This window comes from Zingiber officinale, chromosome 9A (genome assembly GCF_018446385.1).
Source record: "Zingiber officinale cultivar Zhangliang chromosome 9A, Zo_v1.1, whole genome shotgun sequence".
NCBI classification, from domain to species: domain Eukaryota; kingdom Viridiplantae; phylum Streptophyta; class Magnoliopsida; order Zingiberales; family Zingiberaceae; genus Zingiber; species Zingiber officinale.
Genome location: NC_056002.1, coordinates 134687939 through 134707894, shown reverse-complemented (window position 1 = coordinate 134707894; position 19956 = coordinate 134687939). Strand labels below are relative to the sequence as shown.

Below are 19956 nucleotides of genomic sequence, written 5' to 3'. Positions count from 1 at the left end.
CTTGACTAATAAATTACACTAGTACACTCTAAGTGTATTGAGTAGGACCATTTTAGGTAAGTTCTTTTTATACTGACTTAATAGAAGAACTAGACCTTAGTTATTATGGAAGTGTGTGCTCTTAATCTTAATATAATAACAAGCACATGTTGGACCCCGTGGTAGTTTTGATATGATCAACCAAGTTGGTTAGGTCCTGCTTTGTGTTTGATCCCTGTGTCTGAGTGTGCAGGAGTTTAGGAGCGTAGGAAGTCGAGCGGAAGACGCAGCTAGCGAGAAGGACGGCACGGGAAGGGAGTCGACGGGCTCGGTGCGTCCGAAGGACGAGAGAGTTGCGGAAGAGTACTCCGGTGGGGGTGAAGAACGTACGCGACGTTCGAGGGACGTTAAGCCAGGACGGAAGGTTGCTCGAGGAGAAGGCCGGGAATTGGGTTCGGGTGAGCCCTATTCCAGTTGGCCGCAATTACCCAAAAGAACAGAGCGTCGGAAGCTGAAGAAAGCAAGCTAGAATTTGAGCTGCCAGCTTGGAGGCACCTCCATCAGGCTTGGAGGCGCCTCCAGCTTGAAGACGCCTTCAGCCTTGTTAAAGGCGCCTTCAACAGGTCAAACTGACCGTTTCGAGCTGCGGATAAAGTTTTATCCGCTCACCTCTTGGAGGCGCCTTGGACCCTCGAGATCAGATTTCCAGAGGATATTTAAAGGCCCCTGGAGCTAGGAATTCAAAACAACTCAAGCAATCAATACTGTAAGCAATTCCTAAGCAACTAGTGAGCTTCCAAAAGTGTAAAAGGCTTCTCCGCCTTCAGAGGAGATTTTTGTTAGTGCGCTTTTCATCGCCCTGGATTAACAACCCTCTTGGTTGTAACCAGGTTAAATTCTGTTCCTGTTTCTTTTTCTATCTCCTTAATTTAGTTGCTATTATTTTACTGCTGATTTTATTTCTGAGTTGAAATCCGAGGAGGGTATAGTTTATTTTTATTTTCAGCAATTCACCCCCCTCTTGCCGGCCTCCGCTGTACCTACAGCACATATATTTAGTATTTATTTCTTTAACTTATCAAAGGGTGAAATTTAGCTCGATAAATCAATAAGCCCGATAAGTTGGGAAATGATATTACTTATAGTGTGTGTTGTTAATTATAGAAGGAATCTGTGTCCTTGTTATCTAGGTTGAGAATATCCCCAAGAGGAGCTCATAAGGATTATCATGTTAAACCCTGCAGGTGGACTTAGTCTGACATGACGATAAAGTTGAGTGGTACTACTCTTGAAGCTTGATATTAATTAAATGAGTTGTCAGTAACTCATTAAATTAATGGACATTCAATATCTTAAATATAGGGAGAATAACACACTCATGATAAGAAGGAGCCCATAATGTAATTTGAGATTGGTGCGGTAGTGCGATAATAACTCTCTAGTGGAATGAGTTATTATTGATGAACTTGAGTTGTGTGTTCGGGGCGAACACGGGATACTCAAGCTCATCGGAAGGTCAAAACCAATTTCTCCTCTAGGTCCCTGTCGTAGCCTCATTAGTGCCTCATAGTCCACTCATGAAAGTCATTCTTGGTGTCCAAGAAGGGGTCGACTCATGGCTTGGTGACCAAGCCATAGGGGTCGGCAAATTCCTTCACAAAGGGGTCGACCCTTTGCTTGGTGTCTAGGCAAAGAGGGGCCGACCATAATAAATTCAAATAAAAAGGGTGTTTTGAATTTTTTAAATCTTCTCTTTGTAGATATCTACAAGTTTTAAAAGAGAGATTTTAAAATATAAAACTTTCCTTATTTGAATTAGGCCACATGGTTTAAAAAAAAGTTTAAAAGTTTTAAAATTTTCCTTTTTTAACCATCCTCATGGTTTTAAGGAAAAAGGAAGAGAAGTTTTAAATTTAAAATTTTTCTATTTTTGTAATCATGTTAAAAAAGGAAATTTTAGAAGAGAAATTTTAAATTTTAAAAATTTATTTTTTAAACATTCACTTTAGGAAATTAAAAGAGAGCTTGTAAAATTTTATAAGAGATTTCCTTCTTTGCTTATAAAATTTTTACAAGGTTATTTCCTTCCTTTTAAGGGGCCGGCCACCCTTGCTTGGTGCCCAAGCAAGGGGCTGGCCAATCAATAAATTATCCAATCAATGATTTGATGATTGAATCAATCAAGAGGAAGGAAAAGGAAAAATAAAAGGGGAAAAGGAAAAACAAGAGGAAGATTTTATTTTTTGTAAAAAGTCTTTCCTTATTTGCCTTGGGCAAGTAATATAAAAGATGGGGAGGAGAGGCCTCATGGTACATCAATTCTTATTCTCTTATTAGAGCTCTTCATTGTGGCCGGCCCCTCTCCTCTTCTTTTTCCCCTTGCTCTCTTTTGCTCCTTGGTGGTGGTGGTGGCCGAATATTAGAGAAGGAGGAAGAAGGCTTTTGGATGGTGTTCATCTTGGAGGATCGTCGCCCACACGACGTCCAAGGCGAGACGAGGAATACGGCAGAAGATCTCGAGGTTATTAGCATACGAAGAAAAGGTATAACTAGTAATTATTTTTCACATCATGCTAGTCATTTTTCTTTGTAAGAATTTCAAACACAAGAGGCATTAGATTCTAGTTTTTTGAATTTGTAATTCGAGTTTGTGTTTTTTTTTTATTTTTCAAATTTGTGATTCGATTGTTCTTTTTTTGTTAAACCTAGAGTTATATAAGAAAATTAAACATTAGCTTTCCTTAAAAGGCTTTGTCTAGGCGGTGGTGGATGATCCCATACTCAAGAAGGACTAGTGTCTCGCCATGCAGTCTTGGAAGCCAATTTTAGAAATTAATGTTTAATTAAATTTATAACGTGGGTGGATTTGGATCAATAGTGTTAAGTTCCGCTTGCGATCCAAGTCTAAACCATTAAGAACAGATAAGTTAAATTTGAAATCAATAATGTTAAGTTCCGTTTGCGATTCCTAATTTAACTTTTAAAGAACACAATAAGTTGTTTAGGAAAGGTTCGATACTTGTACAAAATTTTTGTACCGTGAAACCGGTACGATCTTCCTAAGACCAACCAACACAGACGACCCTCACGTGTGCCTCCATCAGTGACGTCTGTGAAAAAATAATCAGACATGATAAGGTTAAGTCCCCGTGTCGTTAGTTTATTTTATTTATTTATTTTCTTGATAATTTCTTATTACTTAGTCGATCCTATTTTTATGGATCTAGTGTTAGCTGATCCTATTTTTATGGATATCATAGTCTTTGCTCTTATTATTTGTGGTGTATTTAAAGGGTCGTAGAGGCATGTAGAAGGTATCTTGATGTAAAGTTTTCTTTCATAAGTTAAATTTCTATTTGTCATATTCTTCTTATATATTCCTGTGTGTTGTGTGTTTTGGGTGTGCTATCCTATCCGATTCTAGGCCAACATCTGGCATCAGAGCTTTGACAGTATTGAACACCCAAGAATCCATGATTCCACAAAAATGTCTGGCATCCCACAAGTTGCTGTGAAGGAGAATGGCGGAGTGACATTTCCCTATCCGATGCTAAGCCCTCACAATTACACTGTGTGGGTAATAAAGACAGAGGCGATTCCTGATACCCAGGGAGTCTGGGAGGTGGTGGAGCCAGTGGAAGGAGCCCAAGTAGATACAAAGAAGGACAAAAAGGCGTGTGCATACATCTTGCAATGTATCCCCGAAGACATCCTTCTCCATATTGCAAAAAAGAAGACGGCGAAGGAAGTCTGGGAAAACCTCAAAACGAGGTACCTTGGTAGTGATCAGGTGAAGAAGGCACGCGCACAAATGTTGAAGAGCGAGTTTGACGCCCTCCGGATGAAGGAGACCGAGACGATTGATTAGTTTGCTGGCAAACTCAGCGCTATGAGCAGCAAGTTCTCCACTCTTGGTGCCACACTTGAAGATTCCTCTTTGGTAAAGAAGTTGCTTGATTCTGTCCCAGATAAATTCTTCCCTATTGTTGCTGGTATTGAGCTGTTTCACGATCTTGAGACGATACCATTTGAGGAGACTATTGGGTGACTGAAGGCGTATGAGGAACGAACACTACGATTACGCGGCAACACCAACGGTACTGAAGGTGAGCTCCTACTTACTTATGTCGCATGGCAAATGCGACAGAAGGGGAGCAACATGGACACTTCGTCAGGAGGCAAAGGGCATGGGTCCAGCAGCCCTAGTCGTGGAAAATGGCGTGGGCGGGGAGCGATCGTGGTCGTGGTACGTCGAGCCAAGACAGTGCAGGAGGCACTAGCAGCAATGACAGAGGCACTCATGACAAGAGTCGTATAAAATGTTTCAATTGTGAGAAAATGGGGCATTATGTGTCTGTGTAACGACCCAAATTTCTCCATTTAGAGTCCAAAAAATAATTCAAAAATATTTAAAAATACTATAGAAAAATTCTAGAGAATTTTAGAATATTTTTATGCAATTTTTGGAGGTCGTTTGGTATTTTTACCAAACGAAGGAAGTTTTGACAAAAAAAATATCCAAGCCGAGGTTCGAACTAGCAACCTCTGACCCAATCAAACCGGCTAACCAAGTGGGCAAGCAATTGTTACTTGATCAAATAAAGGAAGAATTTTATTTAAGTAGTAGAAGTTAATAACAATAAATAATAGGAAGAAAATGAGTTGCAGCCGAGATTCGAACCCACGAACCGCGCCTTAAGCAGAACGCAACCAACCAACTGTGCCAGCGGGCTTTGCTAATTTAGGATGGAGCGGAATATATTTAAGGTATAGTTGATAATGAAACCCTAGTTACAAAAAGAGGACAAAATTTTCCCGAGCCCTAATATCTCCCAAATCCTTTCCTCTCCTCTCGTGCGTGACGGCGACGACTCTCGGGCGAAAATGAAAGAAGGCCTAGGGTTTCATTCTGGCGGCCGGCGAGGGCGTTCTCCGAAGGTTTCTTCATCTCCTGGTGATCCTCTCGTCGAGGAGGGTCAGTGGGCGCAAGGGAGGTTGAAGATCCGAGCTAACCGGAAACCTAACAGCTCCTTCTTCTTCGGTTGTAAGTCCAAGAACGATGTAAGTCGCTACTCACCTGTAGTAGGATAGTTCCGGATTCCTCTTCCTTTTGTTTTCGAATTTTTCTGTGAAGATGGTTGGGTTAGGGTGTGCTGCCGTGAGTTTCCAAGGGATTGAACCTTGAAGTTCTTCCGTGGGTTGAGGTTTCGGATTAGATTTCTTTTGGGTATTTAATAGACCACGAAATACCTGCCTTGATGTTAAAATAGATCCTTCTTCCTTGCAATTCTGCTGAAGCAAGTTCATTTATCTATCTGGTATGGGATCTGTGGAGGAAAGATAACAGACAACTACCAACCTAATAAGCTTGTTGTCAATGTCTTAGCTTAGAGTCTTCAGATGTATGGCTGTTGCAATATCCATAAGATGGTTTCAGACAAGGAACTTAATAAATCTATATGTAGAAGTAGATGAGTGAAACTATCCCTACTATGCTTCTTTGCATTGTAGGTTTTTATCGAATAAAATGTGTCGAGAATTCTCATTCAGCTCAAATCTCTGAATATATTCAGAGAGTTTAAAGGTGATTGTGTTAGAGTGTATACTAAAAGCCTAGCTTTTGGTATAAACATTTATCTAGAAATAAGAATCACATTGATCAAATGTCTACATTTGTGATAAATGTAGTTGTTCAATTAATTTATATTGTAGATAACATGGTGTGTGGTGTCACACACAGAGGATCATGTTATCAGTACCTTATAAATTATAAACAGTAGCTCACGACCAAGATGGAAAGGAACAAACCATTTGAAGGTCGTAGTGTAATTAGGTATTAGTTTATCTTAACTATATAATTACACTAGTACACTTAGAGTGTATTGAGTAGGACCATTAGAGGTCGTTTCTTTTATACTGACTTTATAAAGAAACAAAGACCTCAGTTATTATGGAAGTGTGTGCTCTTAATCCTAATATAATAACAAGCACATATATTTGATATTTATTTCTTTAATTTGTCAATGGGTGAGATTTAGTTCGATGAATCAATAAGCCCGATAAGTTGGGAAATGATATCACTTATAGTGTGTGTTGTTGATTATAGAAGGAAACTGTGTCCTAGAGATACTAGGTTGAGAATGTCCCCAAGAGGAGCTCAAAAGGATTATCATGTTAAACCCTGCAGGTGGACTTAGTCCGACATGACGATGAAGTTGAGTGGTACTACTCTTGGAGCTAGATATTAATTAAGTGAGTTGTCAGTAACTTACTTAATTAGTGGACATTTGTTATCTTAAACACAGGGAGACTAACACACTCATAATAAGCAGGAGCCCAAAATCTAATTTGGAATTGGTGCGGTAATTAAATAATAGTTCTCTAGTGGAATGAATTATTATTGATAAAATTCACTTGTGTGTTTGGGTCGAACACTTGATGCTTAATTTTATTGGGAGACCAAAACCATTTCCTCCTCTCGGTCCCTATCGTAGCCTCTTAATTATAGAGTACTATACCCACCTATACCTCCCTTCTTACCCATCCTATAGGGGCCGGCCAAGCTAGCTTGGAGACCAAGCTAGGGCCGGCCAGTCATGGTTCATGGGTTCATGTGGCCGACCCTAGCTTGAACTCAAGCTTAGGTGGCCGGCCCTATTAAAATAAAAAGGAATTTTATTTTTTAATTTTTTTTTCATGTGGATAACATGATTTAAAAGAGAGTTTAAAAATTTAAATCTTTCCTTTTATAAGATTCTATAAAAGATTAAGAGAAGAGTTAAATCTCTTTCCTTATTTGTAGATTAAAAGGTTGATTTTAATTTTGGTAAAAACTTTCCTTTTAATCATGTTCATGATTTAAAAGAGAGTTTAAAAATTAAATATCTCTTTTATAAAGCTTCTACAAGGATTAAGAAAAGATTAGATATCTTTCCTTATTTGTAGATTGGAAGAGATTTTAATTTTTAAAGATAACTTTCTTTTTATCCACATGTTTAAAAGAAATATTTTAATTTATAAAATTTCATTTTTATTGACCATCATGAAGGGAAAATTATTAGAGAAATTTTTTATAAAATTTCCGGAAACAAATTATGAAAGTTTTAATTCTTGATTGAATTAAATTTCCCTTGCTTGGTTTAAAGTGGTCGGCCACATTGTTGATGAGAAAAAAATTATTTTAATTAAATAAATTTTCCTTATCAATGACAAAAGAATTAAGGAAATTTTATTTAAATTTCCTTATTTGCCAAGGCCAAGGATTATAAAAGAGAGGGTGGAGGTGTCTTCATTGTGAATAACTCTATTATTTTTCCTCTCTCTTTTTCTTTCTTGGTGTGGTCGGCCATCCTCTCCTCCTTTCTTCTCTTTGATGGCCGAGCCTCATCCTTCTTGTGGAGACCCATATGGTGGCCGAATCAAGTTTAGAGAAGAAGAAGAAGAAGGAGAGAAAGAAAGCTTTGTTTCTAGCATCCCTTGGAGCATGGTGGTGGTGGCCGAACCTCTTCATCCTAGAAGAAGTTTTGATGGCCGAAATTTGCAAGGAAGAAGAAGGTGCTTGGTGGTTCTCATCTCGGAAGATCGTTGCCCACACAACGTCCGAGGTTAAAAGAGGAATACGGTAGAAGATCAAGAGGTTTTTCTAAAAGGTATAACTAGTAATTTTTCTTTCCGCATCATACTAGTTATTTTTGGAAATAATACTAAATACAAGAGGCATACGATTCTAGAGTTTCGAATTTGTTTTCGATATAGTGTTCTTTTGTTTTTTTTCTTGTGATTTGATTGTTCTTTTCGGTTAACCTAAAGTTATTTTAGGAAATTAAATATTAGCTTTCTATAAAAGGTTTTGTCTAGTCGGTGGTGGTTGCTCCCATATCCAAGAAGGCCATGTGCCTCGCCACGTCAGTACTGGGAACCGATTATGGAAATTAATATTTAATGGAATTAATAACTTAAGGTGACTTGGGTCGAACGTGTTAAGTTCCGCAGGAGATCCAAGTCAAAACCTAAAAGAACAAATAGATTAAGTTTTGGATCAAACGTGTTAAGTTCCGCAGGCGATCCAAAATTTAATTTAAAAGAACACATGGTAGCTAGGAAAAGGTTCAGACCTTTGTACAAAATTTTTGTACAGTGGAACCTCTAGGCTTTCCGAGTAGCAACCAACAGATTGTTCATTGGGTCTTTGCCTCTTGTGTTGACGGAAAAAAATGCTGAACAGATCCAAAGGAATGAAAATGGGTGTGGTTAGGTGGTTAGGTAGATGATTCCATTGTTCCATTATGATGCTTAGAGGTTTTAATTTGTTCCCTTATGATACCTGGATGTTTTCATTAATTGCTTATGATATATTGATAGTAAATACATTGGTTTAAGTTTAGCGTTGGGTCCCTTATGAAGACAGTATAGGACTATGCATGTTTACTTGTAATCTTCGATATGCATTACAGTACAGATCTTTCATTTAGCATTTCAGTTCCGGATTATTAAGCATGGACAACTGGCCTTCTCTTTTAGCTTTGTAGTTTTATTTCCCTTGCAAATTAATGAGCTTGAATGGTCTATTTTAATGTATGCAAATCTTAGATTTCTTTGTCATTGGACAGCATGTACAGTTAGATGCAATTCCTTATTTTCACAGCAAGTCTTAACGAATTGAACTCGTTCTATGCAACTCTAGAATCTATATGTACATATGGTGTTCTATTAAATCCTTTTAGGGACTCATGAGAAGTTATAAGTAAAGGAAAGACCAAGGTCTGGAGAAGAAAAGATAAATATTTTAAAGTATAAGAAGTATAAGTTTTATAGAGTTTCAAGTTCTAACAAGTTTAGACCCTTTTGTTATCAATTGTTTAACATGCTACTAGATTATTTTTTAGTAATCCTTTAACCTGCAGTTATAGTTTTAAGTTTAGCATGTTAGTTTCAGATTTCATGAAAACATTTCAGATGTAGATTTTCAGTTTTAGTTTATATATATATCTATGCAACGAACTGCCTTTTATTCCAAGTATATAGTTAGATTTTTCTTTAAGTTTTTAGTTTCCCTTTCTGCTATTAGGCAATGAACATAGAATGACTTGGATTAAGTATTGGTTTATTAGGCTAATTGGAGGTTGATCTGGCAGTGATTTTGGATTATTTTATGATGAAGTAGGTAGTGTAATCTCTTTAGTGCAGAAATGTGGATGAAAGAGTGAAGATGAGCATATGTAATATGTTGTTTTGGTGAGTATCATGTATTAAAACTAAAGATGATTTGAAATGATGTAATGAATTTAACAGGTGAGAAGTATGTGTGTAATTTAGATATGCAAGTAGTAACTTCAGAGTAGAAGTTTAGTTTAGAAGATGAGAAAAGAGATTTATATGTTGATCAATATAGATTTTATACTGAGAATTCCTTTCTGACCATAAGTTTAATGGCATAATTGATGTTCAGAATTAAAGTACTTGGATGTGTCGATATCAAGGATTCCATTTGGTCTCAGCCGGTTACTAGAATATGAAATTCTAGGTTTATAATTGCCATGTGAGGATTTTAGTGCAAATTAGATCTCCTTGAAGTGCAGAATTTTAATGCAGTTGAAATCTCCTTGTAGTGCAAAATTTTAGTGCAGTTTAGATCCCCTTGTAGTGCAGAATTTTAGTGCAGATTTATTAAGTATTGGTGTGCAGATTTTATTAAGCATTAATGTGCAGATTTTTAGTTAACATTGAAATGCAGATTTCTGTTAAGCATTGCAGTACAGAATTTTATTAAGCATTGTAGTGTAGATTTTCTTTAAGTATTTAGTTTCTTTAGCAGTGCAGGTTTGCTAATAGATAGTTTATGGATAGCATTGTAGAACAAGGCTTTAGATTTCCCTTAAATATGCATGATTGTGTGTTACCTAGTTGATTTCACTTATAGATGCATATGGAAAAATACCCTAACAGTATTTTGAGTTTAAGAAAAGTATAAGAAAGATAAAGAAAGGAAAGAAAAATGCCAAGGCCTTAAGTAGATCCCAAAAATTAAGACCTTAGGGATTTTGGCACACAAGGTGCTTGTTAAAATGTCAAGACATTTAAAGAAAAAGTAATTAAGATATTTTACTTTGAAGAGGCTAGTACCCGACTTCCAAGGTTGTCGTTAAATAAATTCAGGTGACCAATTCCAAAGTCTTGGCCCTGGTAAGACTAAGGTTTTTACCCTCGTAGGACTGGTGACTAGCTACCACAGTCTCTATTAGGGAGCGCGCATAAGATGGTACTACGCCTGAGCCCAAGAAGAAGTTTATTATTATTTTGAAGTATTAAAGTATAAGTTTTTGGAATAAATGAAACAAGCTTCAAAGATGCTTAAAATCAGTAAGTTTAGTTCTTTAGAATTCTAAGCATTCAGTGTTAGTTTTATTTGTTTCCTTATTAGTTTATTGAGCATGATTAGTCTTATTTCTAGCATGTTGTTTAGACTTCCCTATGCTGTTTAGACTTTCCTTTGTTGTTTAGTCTTTCCTTTCTTGTTAGGCTTTTCTTTGCTATTTCGAGCATGAGCAGTATTGAGTTCTTAGTTCTATTCCATTTGCTATTGATTCTAGCATGAGCAGTATAGATTCTTATTTCTAGTACTTTATTATTAGATGAGCATGAGTAGCCTTCTTTTTAGCATTTCAGTTTCAGTATCTTTTGTATTTACATGCACATATTCGAGTTTTTGTGAGTTAGATAGCGCTTACTAAGCATTTTGCTTATAGATTGCATTTCCTCTTACTGCAGATACAGGAAAGGAAAAGATTTAGCAAAGGAAGGCGACAAGGTGGCGCGGATGGTGTGTGATGCCAGGACTATGGAAGTCTTGGGACTTAGTTTAGGAATTTGTTAGATAAATTTTGTATATAAGTTGATAAGAAAATTTTGAAGTAGGAAGCTGTATTTTATTTTGTTCCGCTATTCATTACTTGCATGATTTGATTTTATTAAACTGCATGGTGATGTTATTTCTTTTGTGTGTTTGATATATGTTCCAGCCAACTGTGGCTGATGTATATTATGTTTGTATCTCAGTTTAAGGTCACCGGTACAGGGGAGACTTTGTCGAAATTTTTCAGTAGAAACTCCTCGTGGTTTCGATCATACCAGTTAAGTAGAGTTAGTAGTTAAGTAACGATCATCCTTAGAGTGTAGTAGTAGTAAGAAGGGTGGTCATTACAGTCTGAATGCTACAACAAGCGTCGTGATGATGAGGCTCACCTCACTTGCGCCACCGATGAAGTGCCAACACTGATGATGATCGTGTCCCACGAGGAGCCTGACACTAGGCGTGAGCGTCAGGATACCATTCTACTCAGTGAAGATAGGTTGCTATCGGAGATGTATCGCGACGTTAATAAAGGAGATAAAGACGTCTGGTACCTTGATAACGGTGCTAGCAACCACATGACTGGCCATCGCGAGAAGTTTCAAGAACTAGATGAAACCATCACCGGGAGGGTGAGGTTTGACGATGGATCAACCATTGAGATCATGGGCAAGGGGATGGTTGTGTTCGAATGCAAGAACGATGATCAAAAGGCTCTCCACGAGGTATACTACATTCTGAAACTTTGTAGTAATATCATAAGTATCGGTCAATTGACAGAAACTGGGAACGAGGTGCACGTGGAAAGAGATACCATGAAGGTGATTGATAGGAGCGGGAAACTCTTGATGCTGGTAAAGCGAACACAAAATCGTTTGTACAAGATAACCTTGAAGACATTCAAGCAAGTCTGTCTCCTAGTAAGCCTAGAAGACCCAACCTGGTTATGGCATACAAGGCTCGAACATGTCAATTCCCATGACTTAAAGCTGTTAGGGGAGAAGAAATTAGCGGTTGATGTGCCTCCATTACCCCAGCCGAACAAGCTTTGCGAGTGCGTGTGATCACCAAACATGCAAGGTCGCCATTCCCGTGACAAGCAAATTGTAGAGCGGAGAAGCAGTTGGAACTTCTCCATGCTGATATTTGCGGGCCAAACTCACCATGTACACTAGCCGGTAACAAGTACTTTCTTCTAATTGTTGATGATTTCACAAGGTGGATATATTGGCAGCAAAGAATGATGCCTTTCGAGCATTCAAGAAGTTCAAATTCTTGACGGAGAACAAGACTGAATACAAGATCAAAACACTCTGGATAGATTGGGGCGACGAGTTTCTATCTACGGAGTTCACTCAATTCTGTGAAAATGAAGGAATCGAACAACATCTCACGGATCCCTACACACCCCAACAAAATGGTGTTGTGGAGCATCGTAATCGTACCGTGATGGCCATGGCAAGATGTCTCCTCAAGGGTACACATATGCCGACAAAGTTCTGGGGAGAGACTGTTAGGCATGCTGTCTATCTGTTAAACCGTCTCCCAACTAAGGCGTTAGAAGAGCGCACGCCATTTGAAGCTTGGATGGGGAGAAACCCACATCTCGCCCACTTGAGAGTGTTCGGTTGTGTTGCATAGAGCTGTAAAGTGTTCGTGAACAAGCTTGGTGTTCAGCTTGGTAGGAGCTTGTTTATATTCGTTCAATATATATAAGATTAATTAAACAAACAAGCTTGAACAGCTGGTTAAGCTAAACAAACAAATTTGAACACATATGTGTTCAACTCGTTAACATTCGTGAACAATGTTCATGAACAATATTCACGAACTATATTCATTAATAAAACTCTTTTCAATATGCTAAATAAATAATAAAATAAATAAATAAATTTAAATTATCAAGTTCAATAATCAATCAAACAACTAAAAGTTCCAAACAATCAAATAAGCTTGAATTGAGAGCTTGAAAATATCTAAACGAACCAAACTCAAGCCAAGCTTGAATTGAGAGCTTGATAACATCTAAATGAACCAAACTCAAGCCAAGTTTCAAACAATCTCAAACTCATAAAAATAAACCAAGCCAAGCTTGAACACTCATTTCAAAAGTTTGGTATATTTTAAGCTCGGCTTGGTTACCTTATCAAACAAGCTTGAACACCCCAAAGCTCGGCTCGGCTCGACTTGTTTACAGCCCTAATGTTGCATATGTGAAAAATACATCCCCTGACCTCAAGAAACTTGACGACAGAAACTCACCCATGGTATACTTGGGCATCGAGAAAGGCTGCAAAGCTCATCGTCTATTTGATCTAAGGCATGACAAGCTACAAGTAAGTAGAGATGTAATGTTTCGAGAAAATTGTGAATGGACATGGAATGCAGGTGCCAACAATGAAGAAAAGGTGCCAGAATTTATGGTGATGGATGCATTCGACACCAACGAGGTGATTGTTGCAGCAGACATTGAAACCGCAGTGGAAGATGTCACAACACCGACAGTAGCCGTGGTACCCATGAAAGGAGTGTCAAGTCCATCTACACCATCATCGAACACCCATACAGCTTCCTCGCCTTCGATAACAAACTCACCCGAGTCTTATGAAGGACCGGTCCATTTTATATCCATTGCTGATATCTACGCTAATACTGAGGAAGTGGTTGGTATTGATGAAGAAGAGGGTGAGGTGATGATGGTGATATCTGAAGAGTCGACATGTTATCAAGAAGCTGCAATCGAGGCTTGCTGGTATGAAGCAATAAAGGAAAAGCTGAAATCTATTGAGATGAACAATACCTGGAACCTAACTGAGCTCCTATTAGGCCCCAAGCCTATCGACCTAAAGTGGGTGTTCAGATTGAATAAAGATTCAGATGGGAAAGTCATTAAGCACAAAGCAAGATTAGTGGCTAAAGGTTATGTACAAAGACAAGGCATCGATTTTGAAGAAGTGTTTGCGCCTGTCGCTAGATTTGACACTATTTGAGTCATTCTTGCACTTGCTGCAAATCAAAGCTGGGAGGTACACCATCTAGATGTGAAGGCAGCATTTCTTAACGGAGAGTTAAAAGAAGAAATATATGTCACTCAACTAGAAGGGTTTGAAGTACAATATCAGAAACATAAGGTATATAGGTTGTCCAAGGCCCTCTATGGACTGCGGCAAGCTCCACGAGCTAGGAACATACGTTTGAACAGGAGTCTGGAAGAGCTTGGCTTCAAAAAATGTACTCAAGAACATGCAGTATATATAAGAGGTGAAGGAGAAGCAAGTATACTTGTTGGAGTGCATGTTGACGATCTCATCGTGACAGGAAGTAGCACAGAGAAAATCAACAAGTTCAAACAACAAATGATGACAGAATTTGAGATGAGTGATTTGGGTCTTCTCTCCTACTACTTAGGGATTGAAGTGGAGCAACATAAGAGCCGAATTTTACTTAGACAATCAGCTTATGCCAAGAAAATTCTATCTCAGTTCAAGATGGCAGACTGCAATGCCACAAAACATCCAATGGAACCCATGACACGTTTGCATAAGGACTTGGAAGGGATTCCAGTTGACACCACGGAGTACAGGCGCATTATTGGTTGTCTGAGATATCTGCTACACACACGGCTGGACCTGTCATATTCTGTCGAATTGGCGAGCAGATACATGGAGAGACCTACAATCATGCATCACAAGGTGATCAAACAGATTCTTAGGTATTTGAAAGGTAAAATCTATTTTGGGCTTGTTTACATAAAGGGACCCCACGAAATTAGTATATTCGGCTACTCGGACAGTGATTTAGCAGACGATCTCGATGGGAGGAAAAGCACAAGTGGAATGACTTTCTATTTTAATGAATGTTTGGTATCCTGGAATTCACAGAAGCAGAAGACAGTGGCACTTTCATCGTGCTCCACCTATAAGCCGTCAATGAGGAAAATGTCGAAGGTCTGCTGGTGGACGTGCTCCATGGCAAGGTCGCCGGTTGAGAGGTTCGAAGGGGAGAGCGAATTCCATAGGGAGCCTATGGAGAGAAGGATGTTGGAGACTTGGAGATGGTAGTGTGACCGTGCAGGGCAATGTGCATCGCTTCGTAGAGCTAGTCCTCCATTGACTTCTCCATGTCCGGTGTGCGGCGAGGTCACAGTGGGCGATGTAGAGCTTTAGGAGGTCACCGAAGAGTAGATCGATGGCTTGGAGTTTGGAGAGTTGGGACGAAAGGAAGTTCATTCCAAGCATGCGCTTATGGTCTTCGATCCAAGCTTCGTTTGGGTTTATCTTCTCTTTGTCCTCTTCTATTGCTATCGTTTGCTCTACGGCTAGCGGCCTCCAATTTCTTTTGCTCTTCCTGTAAAGCCAGCTCTCTTGCCTCTTCTTCAAGTAACCTTCTTCTTTCCTTGTTTCTTTAGCTAACCTCTCCTTCTCTTCCTTTTGTGTAGGCTCCAAAGCTCTAGATTGCTCTTCCATAATGCGTTTACGGATCTATGACTTTTCACCAACTAGAGCTCGTTGAGAACTTGAATCCTTCCTTAATGTATGAAGCCGTTAAGATAGAAATTGAGTGTATATGTAAAGGGGAGAAGTTGATCTTTCATCTTTTTTTTCATCTTCTCCTAATCATTAATCTTGGCCTTACCTTGTTGGTCCTGTGAGCACCGTAAGTGCTCCCACTAGACTAACGCTAAACCTCTGAGTTTGAAGGTAACCAATTTCACTTTCACTTGATCAGGAACTTCCTCATAATAAAGTATTCTCTACACTTCATTAAGTCAATCAACGAATCCCTCAGTTTGTGAAGTACCAGAAACTCAGAAAGATCAAATCAAAATCTAAGGTCTCCATGTCGATCCTCTATACTACATATCTCATGATCTTCAAGATCTTATGCCGCTAGACGTTGGGTTAATTTGTGATTTGTCTTTGTAAATTCTCAATCTCATCTTGGGCGCTACGACCACGGTGCAAGACTTCCTCAACCGAAACCTGTTTGTTGTTACGATCACGACCGCGACCACAATGACTTTTCATTGGATATGATGCTTGACTTCTTCAATCGAAACTTGTCAACTTTGATACCAACAATGTATGACAAAATGACAATCATCTTGCGATTTGACAAGAAAGGGGGATTTGAGAAAAAAAAAAAAAGAAGATAAATAATCTATCCTTCAAAATTTCTGAAAAAATATATTATTTAATAATTAAATTTTTAAACAGTTAAATATATGTTTATATGATCTGATACACAAAGAAAAAATATGTTTATATGATCTGATACACAAAGAAAAAAAAGAAATCCAAACTTATAGACCTGATTCCTAACCTGTAAGAAAAAACAGAGGTAGAAAGGAATTTTTTTTTTTGACAAACTTATAATTCTAAAAATGTTAAATGGATTTAAATCCAAAAACATAAAGAATATAAACTATCAACAATACTCTAAAGACATAAAAAAATTCAAAAATTACATGAAAAAGGAATAATTTCATAAAATTAATAAAAATAATTCAAATCCTCGTGCATCAATATCATCTTGTTTTGTAAACCTCTTTGCATCCATGCGCTAGTAGAATTCTCTAGGACATACTATTGGGATGGTCTGAGTGAAAGAAGCCATACAGTGCAGAGGCAGCATGAAAACACGATAGCAATTACTCAATTCTTTTACGTCTTTATTCTTACACGATTAGATTCAAACATAATATCAAAATATTTTTCAGCATAGAAATTACTCTTCTATATATATGAGTTGCACAAAATTTAAGTTCAAACGCTACTTTGTGTTAAGATGTATATATGATGAATTATTTTAACGGAATCTAACTCTTCTATAAATTTATAGAGATTATTCTAAAACCTCTTTTAATTTTGGGCCTTTACCTATATTTATTTAATTAAAAAGTTAAACATATCTAGTTGTAGAAGTTTAACTGTCTAAGTCAGTTAAGGGCGACTTGATGTTTGGTGGTTAGAAATATTAAAGGTTAAGCCGCGGTCGTCGAAGCAAGGGCAAGTTTTAGCTAGCTAGGATTGGTCTGGTAGACAAGCAATAAATCTCGGGGCTTCTGAAGGTGGGCTCGCTCTAGGTTTGATTCGCTCTGTCTTATGTTTCTCCTTGAAGTTGCTATGCCTGCTCAGTCATGCAAAATAGGGGAGGAATGGGATATTTGGCCGTTAGAGGTCCTATAGATTAAGATTGATCGGATATCTAACTAATAGATAAGGAAAATCCAATAATGAGATATATAAATATTTAATTGATATGATATTGATTGTGTAATTTAGTAGAGATATTTAATGAGTGCGTCACATAAATATTTAATTTATGAAATATTTATTTATTATATTTTAAATATTTGATTGATAATATTGGTGGATGCTGCGAGAGTCTACAAAATGGCATAAATTTTTATTTTGAGTGGACTTTAACTCAAGAAAGGGACAACAATAAAAATATAATATAATAATTTTAATTAAAACTATATAATTTACGATAAAAATATTTTTTAAAACTAAAAGAAATGATGAACTTATTTTCCTTGGTGAGGATGGCAAAAAAAAACAAATACTTCGTTCCAGTGTCTCCGTTTCAATTCAACACAAAGAAGATAAATTACGAAACAACTATCAATCTTTGGAATAATGAGTAAAGGCATTTCCCAACCTTATTTTCCTTGGTATCCGTAGAACCGGAGGTTGGCTAAGTTAGAAGATCTAGTTGTGGCGGTAAGCTATGAAGCGGGCGAGGTGGTAGAGGGGCGCGGCCCGGGCGGCGTCGAAGGCGGCGAGCTCCCCCTCGGCCTGGAGCACCAGCGTGTGAGCGAATTCCCGGGCGCCGTCCAGACCGAGCAGCTTCGGGTAGGTGGTCTTGTCGCTGGCCAGGTCCTTCCCGGCCGTCTTCCCCAACTCCTCCGACGTCTTCGTCACGTCCAGGATGTCGTCCACCACCTGGAACAGCAGCCCCAAGCTGCGCGCGTAGCGGCGCACCCGCTCCACCTCCGCCTCCTCCCCGCCGCCCACGATCGCCCCGCTAACCGCGGCCGCCTCCAGCAGCCGCGCAGTCTTGTGGATGTGGATGTACTCCAGCACGCCCATGTCCACTTCCTTCCCCTCGCAAGAAATGTCCACAATCTGAGAGTTCAGAAGAAAAATTATTCGTTTCTGAATAGAAATTTAATTTCAGGCGAAGATTTTGGAATTGATTGATTGATAACCTGGCCAGCCACTAGGCCCTCGGATCCGACGGAGTTGCTGAGCTCCAGTATGGCGCGGACGACGCGCTCCGGCGCCACCCCGACCCCGGAGCCGCTGGCGGCGACGTGCTCGAAGGCGAAAGAGTGGAGGGCGATGGCGGCGAGTATGGCCGTTTCCTCGCCGAAGAGGACGTGGTTGGTCGGCTGGCCGCGGCGCAGGGCGTCGTTGTCCATACAGGGGAGGTCGTCGTGGATCAGCGACATGGTGTGGAGCATCTCGGCGGCGCAGGCGACGGGCATGGCGGCCGCCTCGCATCCGCCGACGAGCTCGCAGGCGGCGATGGCGAGGAGCGGCCGGACCCGCTTGCCGCCCCCGAGGAGGGAGTGGCGCATGGATCGGTGGATGAGCTCCGGGTAGCGGAGGGGCACGGCCAGCTCCAGGGCCTCGTTCACCCTGCGGCCCTTCTCCGCCATGTACTCCTTGAGGTCGAACCGCTCCACCACCAGGCTCCCGGGTTCCGGCGGCGTCGAGACGCAGCGCACCGCAGCTGCCAGGCGGCGGGAAGCAGCGCCGGCGGGTACAGTCCCGGCGGCCGGTTTTGCGGTCATGTTGGTGGCGTAGGAGCAAACGACGGTGGCGTAGGCCATGGCGTAGTGTGCTCTTGCTATGAGAAGGCGAGGAGGTTTGTCGCAATGGATCAATTGAAGCATTAAATAGCAGTCTAACTCCGTTCTAACGGATTGGCGGAGTAGTTGTTTAACTATGAACGAGAATTAGGATAAATTAATCAGGCCGGATAATGTTGTGCCTGGGTGATCGGTCCGGTTCCACATAAATTTTTCATCGCCCACGGGAAGTACTAGTAGCGGGCAGCCCAGAAGTCTAGCATCCTTTAGTTACATACCTCATTTGGAGGAAAAATTCCTATAAATTCGTCATAACTAAGACTCGAATCGTGGGTGCTTAAGTGACAATCTAGATGCTTTGCCGTTGCACCATAGTCTCTAGGGCGAGAATTAGAATAAATCAGAAAGTACACATGACTGTCAGTATAAAAATTTAGAATCTTTTAATTGCATCCTCTATTTGAAGAATTTTTTTTAATAAATACGTTATAGCTGAGATCAAATCATAGATATATAATTGATAGTCATATCCTATATTTTTTTATGTTAATTCTAATATAATAGTTGGATGAAAAATATTTATTAATATAGAAGATATTTAATTCTTTAATCGGTATAGAAATGAATATATGATCCCGATGGATATAAGAATTGAGGATATAAAATTTGACTCGAATCCGGCCTATTATAATCTCTAATTCTAATAAAGTTTAGGATCAATTTCTAATAAGTATAAAATAATTTACTAGGTGACTCATATTCTCTTACCGAGAATTACTATATTAGAGTGAATATTCTCTATAATTTATCTCTTTTTAGAGAGTAGTAGGTGATCCTAACAATTTCATGGTTGCTCACTTCATTAAATTGCCACATCACTAATTACTTTAGTTAAGTTAAAATAATTTTAACTAATCTTTGAACCGTTTTCATCAATTAAAAAAAATAATCATAATTATTAAATACTTTTGACTATGTTAAAACAGATTTACTCTTAACTACTCTAACATATACTTTAAACAAACATAAATAAATTCTTATTGCCCTAAACACAGAACTTACAAATGTTTAATTCACTAACGGCTCTCATTATAATGATTTTGAAAGGAGAAATGGAACCGTGATCTAATCCATGATCAATCGAACGAAATGATTAACCAATAACTACTCCAAAATGGTCCCACAAAGTTGGCAGACAGATTAATTCCTGTTTGAACAGTGCTGTAATTAATGCATACATTAAGAAACATGTATTTAGTGTGATCATTCATACTTGGAAAAGGGCTCATGGAACACGTGCGGTGATAAG

The 19956-nt window shown here is 39.0% G+C and overlaps 1 protein-coding gene across 1 annotated transcript; it reads right to left on the bottom strand.

Annotated features, from left to right (window-relative positions):
* Positions 1-17396: 17396 nt before the first annotated feature.
* On the bottom strand, positions 17397-18727 carry LOC122020963 (geranylgeranyl pyrophosphate synthase, chloroplastic-like). The gene is made up of 2 exons (XM_042579025.1): positions 18042-18727; positions 17397-17958 (listed from the first exon to the last, which is right to left on the bottom strand). Exons 1-2 carry the CDS (start codon positions 18666-18668, stop codon positions 17542-17544), a joined length of 1044 nt encoding a protein of 347 aa, XP_042434959.1. The 5' UTR covers positions 18669-18727; the 3' UTR covers positions 17397-17541.
* Positions 18728-19956: the final 1229 nt, after the last annotated feature.